We start from the raw sequence: 12,500 nt of genomic DNA, 5'->3' as shown, positions 1-12,500 counted from the left end.
AGATCGATCAGGCGACGAAGAAAAGCACGGCCCGGGACAATAACTTGACAAGTGAAATTTAGTAAGCCTATTAAAGATTGAAGTTCTTTTAGCTTCACTGTGCGACGTTTATAAAAATTGTGCAAGAGCATGCGGCATTTTTGAAGCTTTTCATCAGGTAGACGCGCTTCTCTTCTCACCGAATCAAGGGTAATGCCGGCAAATTGCAATACTGTGTCAGGGCCCACGGTTTTTTCCGGAGCAAGAGGTACTCCTAGATGATGGCATAAAGAAATAAACTTGCCCAAGTCGGCCTCGCACCGATCTTTGGTTTTAGCAATAAACAAAAAATCGTCTAATATTTGCAAAACAGATGCGTCGCATTCCTTGCGCAATTTCATTCTAGCAATTTCTGGTTGGGCGAGGACACTTTTGAGATTAGGAGATTGAAAAGGAAGCCGATCACCAACAAAATTAACACGAAAGCCACAACGGAAACCATCGACAAGAAAATGCTTTTTGTTTTGCTCATAACAGTGTAAGAGGCATTCAAGCCTGTCCACCCTTACGGGGGTTACTGGCGGGCTGTGAAGGGCCTGATACTTGAGTAGAGTTTCCTTTTGGTTTAACTCCACTATACCGCTGATAAGGGGTTTGTACTGAGCATTGAATGGCTGGGTGCTTTGCTCCACATTTATAGCAGACGTGTTCGAACTGACACCCTTGGCAGTGTTTTCCGGCATGAAATGTCCAACACGTGCCTCGTGGGAAAAAATTCGAACGAAAACGCTGGCGTGTCGAGGTTTGGGGCTTATTGGGGATCGACTGTGATCTCCGAAAATTAGCTGAGGCCCTCAACCAAAGTTCCCAATGTATTTGATCCCATGGATATTTATCGGGTGCAGATTGCCTCAGATAACGAAATTGTTCGTCATACCAGAGCCAGTCCCCGTTCGACAAAGCAATGTCACGGACTACCTCGCAATACTTCATCAACTGCGGGGTTTCACTCTGGTATCGCTCAGTATAGACCGAGACAAAAATGTTAAAAGCCGAAACCCACTGTTGTATGTTGGAAACCTTCTTTGTTGCGTGATACGGCTCTAGGGTCAGCCGCGGCTGCTTTGATAGCCCAGAGGAGGGGGTCATCGATAACCCATACTTATCGATTTGAGGGGTGGATGCTAATAAGGCCCCAAATTCCACATATTCGTTAGCCCAGATTTTAGCTTTAATTTTGGAACCCACCCGGGAACTAAGATTTACTGACACGCTAGTAAAAATTTGTTTAGGTTGCACATTGTCGGGACCCAGAAGCAGAGAATCATTTCTTGTACCTGCACCGGTGAGGCTACTGACATGGCTGCTCACAGCTGAAGTGACGCTATCTGAAGACAGGTCGGCTTGAGACTGGCCTGCTAATGTGGTTTCAATCGACGTGCTGTCCTCAAACGTGTTTTGTCTCAAGATCTCGGTGAGACTGTCCTTAGATAATGCTGTTTTCACCGCTTCCGAGATGGCCGTCGATATGGTGGCGGAGAGACAGGGGCACCCAACGTCAATTTTCGGTAAATATCTGTTCGGATGACGCTTTGAGATCTACAATTTTCGGAACATTTGCTGTAAAATTTCTTGCTTGCCTACTTGTCCTAGGATTTTCGAACATCTAAAAACTGGTATAATTGCTTATTTTTAACGGATTTTTACCCTAAAAAGGTCACCTAGAATTTTCGGGAGCCTTTTTTCTGGCTGAAATTTTCGAAAAGGTAAGTTTTGATCCCTATAATTTTCGGATCACTAGACTTTCAGCTAGGAAATCCGAACAGATGAAAAATTTTTAGGGGATAAAAATATGCCCATATCTACCGTTAAATACCAAAAAACGTTTAACAATGCTATGTTTAAGTGGATTTGAACTATAATCTCGTTGGGTGCCCCTGGAGAGAGCGTTTACGTCCAAGGAGACCAAACCGTGGTTGTTATTAGTTTGTTCAGGGAGAGGTGGGACCGTTGCAGTCAGCTCTGATGACCGCACTCGCTTAGAACGTGTTTGGTGGCCTGTCCTTGATGGTTGTGCCGGACGCTTCCTAGGAGGCATGACTTATCGATAACAGATAAAATTAGGTAATTAAATACCATGGAATGCTGTTTGATTTCGAAAGAAAATTGATAAGAAGGAATACGGCGTAATATGACAAGATGAAATTCCATCCTAAATTTTTGGTCACAGTTGAGGTGGGGCAGTTCCACAGGTTTTCTTTAAATCTGGTTTATGAGCAATGATATGTAACCGGATGAAAAAGAGAAAAAGAGAAAAAAGCCAAGTTCCCAAAAACAATGCATTACCGCCTGTGCCGAGTGCATTGGACCACTCGTAAAGAGGCGGTCAAAGAATTGTACACTCATATGGCAGGAGTAAGCACATAATAAATTATCGCCAAAGCCATAAATGCACGTTGGACGTGCCAACCATGGTTCAAAGGAACCGAACAAGCACAGCCATTGCTCGTGGGAGTAAAACCCAACGGCAAACAACAAACAGGGGCTGTTAAAACAAACAACAACTGACAATTCGGCTTGGCTTAAAACAAAACGGAACTGGCAAATCTTTAGACAGTAAAATAAAAAACCATAAAATGCCTGGGCAAGGTGAGCAGTATAGATAAGAAGTTGTTTCAAATTTGTTACATAGCTTAAATTTGCCCAATGTGCGGCTATAACGATTGTAGGCAACGTAGAACTGCCCCCCTCAAACTACGATAGAGCTTGTACTGACCAATGCCGTTTAAATGTATCCCGTCATGGGCCATAAAACTAGTTTTTGCTCTCCAAAACCCTTTATGGCTCCAGAACATTGCATAGGGGATGGGCTCTAGCACTACTTTTAAATACCGATTTAAGAGGATTACGTTCTTGTTAAAGGTAGGAGCCCCCGTTCGATAAATAGTTTGACAAACACATACACATTTGACTTTAAGCGAATCATGGAGTGACCTGGTAAGGTCTTCAATTGCTGAGCCAACGTTCACCGGAGAAAGATGGCTTAAGTCTTTAGTTCCTAGCTGTAAGATAACTATGTCAGGCTTAAACTGTGCAACCACAGAAAGATCAAATTGAACAGTCTTAAGGACTGTTCTTCCCCCGACCCCGTGCCATTTTAACTCTATGTCTTCGAGAATATTCAGGTTAGCATCGAGAGCAGCATTCCGCCCTATATATTCGCGTAAACGTCGAATAAAGAAATGGCCAAGTATCAAAAAACGTGTTGCCGACATATCACCGCCTGGGAAACAGTGTTGTAAACTGAGGGCGAAAGAGGGAACAAAATAGTCCAAAGTAAAAACAGGTACTTGCCTGAAAGTTCTTGGAACTAGTGTAGGAAAAAATGTTTTCTTCGCGAGATACCAAAGGTACAAGGGCCAAGGGAAGAAGGGCGAATTGCTCCAGAGAAATATCTTTTATACTCTAGGGAACGCCCCCCTTTATTTCCAGTGGTGATACTTGACACAAACCAGGCTTACGGATTAATGCTTGACCGTCATGGCTCGACATAAATAACATTATGCGTGCACAGAATGTTTGGTTTTATTACTTGAAACAATATTATTGCATTACTACACCTCAAAAGATTACAAGACCATACATAATAGGGGAAAAGGTTAAACCAAATCCAATCATCTGGGCATTTTCCCCGGCCACCTAAAATTTCTTATTGTCCTTTCTATCATTATTATTTTGCGATCTAAGGAGTATATAATGTAAACGTGTCATATTGTCTTGTTCGTTATTAGTTTTCTACCGCACTCTCAATTCTGCTTGCTTGTATTTAATTAACTATCAGAAGTCATTTCTTTCGGGAATCATCTAGCGGCCTGGAAAGAGCACGCCAAGCTCTTAATTTCATGCCTCGCCTGTGGAAATAAGATGACAAGTAAAATTAGTCATATATCGTGTTTTCGATAAGGTGAGCAGCTGCCATTTCACAAATCGAAAGGGATTTAGCATTGTCCGTGTTCTCATGGACAACGCCGGATATTCGTCATCACGGTGGTCAAAATTTCTAAAGAGTCCACAAAGAATTTTGACCACTAAATACATCAAGCATAGCACCTTTAATTTTGTTATGTGTACGTGTGTGTATTTTTTTTTTCTCAGTCGAAGATGACGGCTTTTTACCAATCAATAGATAATGCGCACATGGATGGATCAATCAGAAAACGGTCTTCTTCAAACTATGCTAATGAATTTCTGCTAATAATTATTCATGTGCGTTAATATGAGATGTGTAGATAGTCTGGTTTTCATTGCGCTTTATTAAAAACTAAACTCATTGTCATAATGAATACTCTATTTAAATAGAGTTCCTTTTGTTAAATGACGACTTGCATGACCGAAAAGTTGAAACTTCTTTAATTTTTAATGGTTTGTTTTCCAATGTTTTGTTTACGTTTATCAAACGGTCCTAGTATGCGTGTTAGGAACAAAGTAAAATTAAAGGTATTTTTCTTTCTACATGTATTCTAATAAGTAGTACGTACTTCGCATTTACGTGTCTGACATTTCAGGCTCAAATCGAAAAAAATACATAACAAATGACAAGGATGTTTTAGGTCAGTAATTAGACGTAGTTAGGGACAGCAAAGTGTTTACTTTTTGCTTTGTATTGCCTTTACATCATGTCAGAAGATATGAGCCGCTGTGGCCCGGTACATCTTCCTGTAGCCTTTAACTTGCTCAGCAGACTTAATGACTCTAATACTAGGAGGGAAGACTTAGCAATGAAAACGAAAAAAAAAAAAAAAAAAAAAGAAGAAAAACAGATAACGTTACATGTGCGTTTTACATGTTGCTACATTTCTTTGAAGTCCTCTTCAAAGCGTTAACACAAAAAGTAAACACAAAACGATAATTTTTCTAGCTTACAATGATCAACGTCGTTAAAAGTCATGGCAGCTGTATGAAGGACATCTCTTTTGTGTGTGTGCGTGTGTGTGCAGGAGTCCATGACTAGGAGCCTACAAGTCAAGTATCGTTATTCCGGTAATGAACCCTAGATTAAAACACTCTGACTTTTATCTTCAGTCCAGTCTTAATTCTACTTAACATAGGAATGGATTCAACAGGTCTCTTTCCTTTATATACAGATAAAAAAATCTTTTCCCTCAGGACGAAACCAACAAACACCATATTCTAATAACGGTGACCTTTTAAAGTCATAAATAAGAAAAAAAGCCGTTTTGTGTTTTTGTGACATGACCTTTTTCTTTTGCATGATGTCCATATGTGGAGTGCTTTCAATTAGCCATTTAATAGAGGAGCTCCGCGCGCCAAAGGCGCTTGCTTGGAGTACCATGCATGGTTAACCATTTGGGCTTGGTTATGACGTTATCGCACTACAGTCCTAAAGTAAAGTACGATCGTCCGGGTGAGTGTAGTCCTGAGAAGGACTACACTCACCCGGACGATCGTTCTTTACTTTATGATATGACTCCTGGGTTCAAACCATTTACAATTGTACTACAGTCCGTCAGTAAGTTTAACCCAATACGCGAAATGTCGCACTTTGACACTGCTTTTTGTAATACAACAAACGACAATTTGGAATCCAATCAAAAGCGGTACGTTTCTTAGTATGCCGTACAACGAGAAAAGAAGAGAAAGATAAAACAAACCAGTAAGCAGGCGACTTGTAAGCGATGCTTTCAAAACTACGGTGGCCCGTAAGTGCCATCCTTAAAGTTAACTAAAAATTGTATTTACCTTGCAAAAAAAAATCCGGCCGTTAGATCCAAAGTCTCCAGTCAACTTCAACAAATTCTTGCGAACCGAAAAATCTAACTGGAGGTTTGATGTTTCGAGTCCATAGTTACACCAGATCCATAGTTTATACTCCGGATTCAATGTTGTGTTCTTCAGATCCGTAGTTTCTACTCCGGATCCATAGTTTCTTACTCAGGATCCATACTTTTTGCTCCGGATCCAATGGTGTTTACTCCGGATCCAAAGTTGTTTACTCCAGATCCGTAGTTTATACCCCGGATCCAAAGTTGTTTACTCCGGATCCATAGTTTATACTCCGGATCGAAAGTTTTTTACTCCGGATCCGTAGTTTATATTCCGGATCCGTAGTTTTTACTCCGGATCCATAGTTTTTACTCCGGATCCAAAGTTGTTTACTCCGGATCCGTAGTTTCTTACTCCGGTTGTAAAGTTCCACGAACGCCCTCGTTACCGTGGTGATCACAGTCAAATCAAGGTAACTACTTGGTGTAGGCACTCATATAGTGGTCCGGTGTAGTCACTCATATAGTGGTCCCAGGTGGCGTACTTAATACCCATCCTTAATCATCCCTAGCCGTACCTAAGCATCCCTAACCGTACTTAAACATCCTTAATCATCCCTAGCCGTACTTTTTCTTCATCCCTAGCAGTACTTAAGCATTCTTAGTCATCCCTCGTCATCCCTAGTCGTACTTAATCATCCTTAATCGTCCGTAAGCGTACTTAATCATATTTAATCACCCCTAGCCGTACCTATGCATCCCTAGCCATAATTAAGCATCCGTAATCGTCCCAAGGAGTACTTTTAAGTAAAAGCATCACTCATCGTCCATAGACGTACCTAAGCATCCATTGTCATTCCTAGGCATACTTAAACATCCTTAATAATCCTCAGCCGTACCTGAGCATTCCTCAGCGTACTTAAGCATCCTTATTCATCCCTAGCCGTAGTTAACTATCCTTTATCATCCCTGTGCATACTTAAGCATACCTCATAAAACCCTAGAAGTACCTAAGCATCCATTGTCATCCTTAGGCATACGTAAACATCCTTAATCATCCCTGGGCGTACTTAACAATTCTTAATCATCTCTAGCCGTACCTAAGCATCCCTAGCCGTACCTAATTAAGCATCCTTAATCGTCCCTAGGCAACCTTAAGCATCCTTAGTGATGCCTACGCATACTTAAGCATCCCTCATCATGCCTACACGTACCTAAGCATCCATTCTTATCCATAGGCCTACTTAAGCGTCCTTGATTATCCCTAGCGATCCAGTTACAGTGAAATACAACTACGGAGAAACTTTGGAAAATGGGGAGAGATCACCATAAAGATCGTTCTATAATTTAACATAGACGTTATTTGTTATAAAAACTTACAGAAAGAGGTTATCTCTTATTATTAAAAACTGGATCATTGAATAATGCATATCCAGAGTTTTGATTGGCTAAGCCATCATGGGTTATGAGCCATTATACCATGATCTACAAACACGGCAAGCATACGCCTGATTTTTTGGGCCTTTTTATTTTTATTGTAGTCTAGTTTTCTATATTTTGGGGGCGTTTTTAATAAAACAATTATTCCGATTTGACACCCTCCTCAGATGTCATAGAAGCTCACCTGAAGGAATTAAAAAAAATCTGGCGGCGTTTGATCTTGAAATAGATGCAGTTGCTGGCGATGGTGACTGTGCTTTTAGAAGCATAATCAGACAACTCTATAAAGTGGTTCCAAACATGACTAAGGAGCACATTAGTTTTTAAGGTTTGTTGAATTTGGAAGAAAAGGACATTTTCACTCTCCGTCAAACGTTTGTTGATCGAATGCTCGAGCCTGATGAAGAACTTAGCGGCGAATTTATCAGAAATACTGACTGTATTACTCTTGCAAGAAATATAGAGGATTGCAGATTTTATAACAATGAACTGGGAGACTTCGTAATGAAAGTTAAGTTCGTCCATTCTGAGAATTCCCATAGCTATTGTTTCTTCAAATGAGGCCTCTCATTGCATTCCATTTGTACCACCGGATCCTATTCTCAAGGAGCCATTGTACGTTGCCTTTACAAGCTATGGCCCGGCCATTATGATTCAACACATCCTGTGACTGTTGTTGGTAAGTTTTCTAAATGAACCATGGTTACGCGGTAGACAACAAACTACTTTGGCCGCTTTTTTCATTCAAGTTGCAATCAACCTTTCAAGAGAAAGCTTTCCAAAAAAACGTGACTGCATTTTTTAGTATTTAAAGAGGGAGTCATAAAATTTTAGGCGATTAAAAAATAGTTTTGATAATACATCGTACAGGAAAAATGGAAGTAATATTTATTAATCAATTTAGTTCTCTAATCTTATTGACTTGATTTGTATTAAATTTACTTTGAAATGACTTTTATCAAAAGAGGATTTCAAGCTTAAATGGAAAATTCCCCACCACTTTAAAGGTAACCCGTGTATTCGCTTCAGAATATACTCAGAACATTACTAGGGGATGGGTGGTAGTTTCCACTACGTATCCGCGTATCCAGACGCTTCAGGGGTGCAGTTTGATTCGCGATTCAGTCTATTAAACAGTTATTCTAACCATTTAGTTTAAGTCCTAGCCCGTTTTCCTGTAAATCGCATAACTGAAGATCGCCGATTCATCGTCTGAATATAATTCAGCAATGATCGACTTTTCTATTTGGGGAATTTTCTATCTTTTATGCAATGAAAATTCTCCATAAGTGTGCTATTGTTAGCACCACATAATTGTAATAATACGAAAAACATGCTGCGCCATCATATTTATTCCATTATAGAAACCTAGACACTTTGGATTGTAAAATCAGCAACCTATTCACTTATAATTATAGTGGTATTTTTAACACTTAGATGAAAGAAGTGAAACAAACGCGTCCACGCTGCCATTCAGCTTCTGTGCTTGTGGTAGAAAGTCAGCTGGGATGGGGTCAAACTGCTCGATTGCCGAAACCTCAAAGTGCTCTTGTGTGCGAAAAGGAAAAAGGTGTACTCGAAAATGCAGATGCCGCGCGTGAGAGGATGCCAAAACAAGCAGGAGACCAGCAAAAATGAAACAGATAGGCGAGGGTCATGCAAAAGGGTGTCGTTGCGGGATAAATAAAAAAGGAAACTTTGAATCGTGCAAAGATATTGAAGGAAAAAGAAAAACGAAGTGTCCGTGTTTTCGTGATGGTTTATGCTGTGAGTTAAACCATTGTTTTTGCTTAAAGTGCCAAAATCCATTCTCTCAAGTAGAAGCGATGTAAACAGAGGAAAAGAAAAAAGAAACCCGGAAGAGGAAACTTCATTCGTCTTATAAAAGAACGAGAGGACATTACTTGAAAATCAAGGCTCGTGGACTAAGTTAGAGACGTGCTTGCTTGAAACCATTGAATCCCTTTTAGCAAGCCTTTTAAATATTCCAGGTACTGCTGAAAACATTGAAAAGCTTTACAATTTTGTCGCCAGTTCAGAAAAGGTTGAAGAACTTTGTCCATATCTCAGACCTAAAACCTCAAACCAGATAAGGGCCAAAATTTTGCGCGCAAGTGTCAAAGACAAAAGAGGCATTTCTTATCCATGCCTCTAACCCGGAAGATCACGAAAGCTTCCATGTGGGAAACCATGTTTAGTTAATTTCCATATTTTATTCATGTTTTAAGAACCTTTTATTACTAAGTTCAAGTTTATAGTGGTTAATAAAAGAAAAATGTCAATAGTAAAGAGAATTTGTTTCTGAGCTGTTGATGCTTAACCGATCAGAATCAGGTAATTTAAGTCTCTTTTTGTCTCTTTTCTTTGACAACGTACATGAATTTAATGTACACTTGGTGAAAGGATTCTTGCGTCTTTTCATTATTACATTTACCTTGTTATGGTTATCTTCAGCCAGACGGCTCTTGGGGAACTGCATATAAACTATCATCACCTACTACTCGAGTTAATAAAACTCAGGTATTTCGCACCTTTACATTGAAGTTACAAGTATATAGCCATATGAAATAACTGTAAACACGTAATTTTCAGGATGCTTAAGTACGGTTAGGGATGCTTAGGTACGGCTAGAGATGGTTAAGGATGCTTATCTACGGCTAGGGATGCTTAGGTACGGCTAAGGATGATTAAGGATGCTTAAGTACGGTTAGGGATGCTTGGGTAGGGTAGGGATGATTAAGGATCCTTAAGTACAGCTATGGGGGAATAAGGATGCTTACGTACGCTTAGGGACGCTTACGTACAGCTAGGGTTGCTTAGGTACGGCTAGGTATGATTAAAGATAGGTATTGAGTACGCCACCTGGGACCACTATATGAGTGACTACACTGGACCACTATATGAGTGCCTACACCAAGTAGTTACCTTAATTTGACTGTGATCACCACGGTAACGAGGGCGTTCGTGGAACTTTGGAACCGGAGTAAGAAACTACGGATCCGGAGTAAAAACTATGGATCCGGGGTAAACAACTTTGAACTTTGGATCCAGAGTAAAAACTATGGATCCGGAGTAAACAACTTTGGATCCGGAGTAAAAACTATGGATCCGGAGTAAAAACTACGGATCCGGAGTAAAAACTACGGATCCGGAATATAAACTACGGATCCGGAGTAAAAAACTTTCGATCCGGAGTATAAACTATGGATCCGGAGTAAACAACTTTGGATCCGGAGTAAAAACTATGGATCCGGAGTAAACAACTTTGGATCCGGAGTAAAAACTATGGATCCGGAGTAAAAACTATGGATCCGGAGTAAGAACTACGGATCCGGAATATAAACTACGGATCCGGAGTAAACAACTTTGGATCCGGAGTATAAACTATGGATCCGAAGTAAACAACTTTGGATCCGGAGTATAAACTACGGATCCGGAGTAAACAACTTTGGATCCGGGGTATAAACTATGGATCCGGAGTAAACAACTTTAGATCCGGAGTATAAACTATGGATCGGGAGTAAACAACTTTGGATCCGGAGTAAAAACTGCGGATCAGGAGTAAACAACATTGGATCCGGAGCAAAAACTATGGATCCTGAGTAAGAAACTATGGATCCGGAGTAGAAACTACGGATATGAAGAACACAACATTGAATCCGGAGTATAAACTACGAATCCGGTGTAACTTTGGACTCGAAACATCAAATCTCCAGTTAGATTTTTCGGTTCGCAAGAATTTGTTGAAGTTGACTGGAAACTTTGGATCTAACGGCCGGATTTTTTTTTGCAAGGTAAATACAATTTTTATTTAACTCTAAGGATGGCACTTACGGGCCACCGTACAAAACGAATACCCGTCTGACAATTATATATATTTGCTAATCCATTTTTTTCCCAGAAGAATCCACCCCTTACCCTTTTTTTGAGTCGTCAAAAACAAGAACCAATTGATCATATCGAGAGTAATGGGTCAAACTAGACTGCTGGACATTTAGCATTTTCTCTTTTTTTTTTACACCAACCCCCCCCCACCCCCCCCCCCCACAAAAAAAAAAAAAAAAGAAAGAAAGAAAGAAAGAAATTACTTGCCTCCCATTTCTGCCTTGTTGCCTGTTTTTGCACCTTCTATACGAGTGCAGTCCGCACACACCTGGAAGCTTCTTCAGCGCGGCACCTGATCGACGAAAATTTTCTTCTTTACCGACAGCGTCAACTTTATCCACTCGTAATCTTTCGCAATTGCCTTTAAACGCCACGAAACTTGCTACTAACGCAAAATTAACCAAACACTTTAACCACATACTTGTGATATCCCTCCGGTAAGAAGAAAACAGAATGCGATTTTGTTTCGTTAGGTTCTGCAGAATTTGTTCACCGGTAAGGAATTTGTTATTAACAAAGAAGCCGGCTTTCGCTCCTATTCGTTGATACTGACGTGGCGTTCCTTCCAATATTTTACCATAAACTACAGATGTTCTATCTGAGGTCTCACCCAGCTGGCATCTACTTGTCTAATGGGCGTCCAATTTTTCCTCACTTAGTTTTAATTAAGAGGGTTTATTGAATGTAAACTTCTAATCTACGAGGACTCCGATAATTTTTTTGCAATATTGCTAAAATCCTAGCTAGAGGAGCGAAAGAAATTTTTAAAGAATTGTGAGTGACAAGAGTTCCTCACAGGGAGATTATAACCTGAACTTGTAATAACCAGCTCCCCGCTAGGTAGATAGCTCAGTTGGTAGCTGATCGTCATGTTTAACTTTCATTCCCTTTAAATTTCGCATTATAAATATATGAGATATTATATATTCTAAATTCATCATACGAGTGCGTCGGTCTGTGCAGAAAAGAAGCTAAGATGTCAAAAAAGATTGGAACGACGTGTATAGGTACAGATAGATTAGCACTCAGGTAGACACCATGACTACAGTTCACATAACCGTTCACAAAGCAGCCAGGTGAACAATCAAACATGCTTGCAACTTAAAAAGTTACGGTCGATTCTACAATCTTCGACAAAAAGGGTTGGGAATGTTAAAAACAGCGGTTACTTTACACACCATGCCCTCGATATCGCACCCTAGCAGCCATCCCCTATCCCCTACAACTTACCATGTTGATAAGCAGGGGTTCGACATGTTTTGTTTCGTCTAAAAACAATAATTTGAGGCGGGTGGAGGGCATTTCTGAACAAAAATGAGAGCTTGCTTTTCATAATTTCGATTGCAGTTAGTTCAAAAGCAAAACTTTGTCAAAAATCTTGTCCACTAATGTAGTTATGATCCAAGTTTTGAA

At 40.1% G+C, this 12,500-nt stretch overlaps 2 protein-coding genes across 2 annotated transcripts in view; both read right to left on the bottom strand.

Annotated features, from left to right (window-relative positions):
* The window catches only part of LOC137994995 (uncharacterized), a 54,746-nt gene that overhangs the window by 21,361 nt on the left and 20,885 nt on the right, over positions 1–12,500 (bottom strand). The gene's annotated exons all lie outside the window — the stretch shown is intronic.
* LOC137994993 (uncharacterized) lies at positions 529–2,077 on the bottom strand. Its single transcript, XM_068840567.1, has 2 exons — positions 1,926–2,077; positions 529–1,522 (listed from the first exon to the last, which is right to left on the bottom strand). Exons 1-2 carry the CDS (start codon positions 2,075–2,077, stop codon positions 529–531), a joined length of 1,146 nt encoding a protein of 381 aa, XP_068696668.1.

This window comes from Montipora foliosa, chromosome 3 (genome assembly GCF_036669935.1).
Source record: "Montipora foliosa isolate CH-2021 chromosome 3, ASM3666993v2, whole genome shotgun sequence".
NCBI lineage: Eukaryota > Metazoa > Cnidaria > Anthozoa > Scleractinia > Acroporidae > Montipora > Montipora foliosa.
This window is presented reverse-complemented; position numbering and strand designations above follow the sequence as displayed.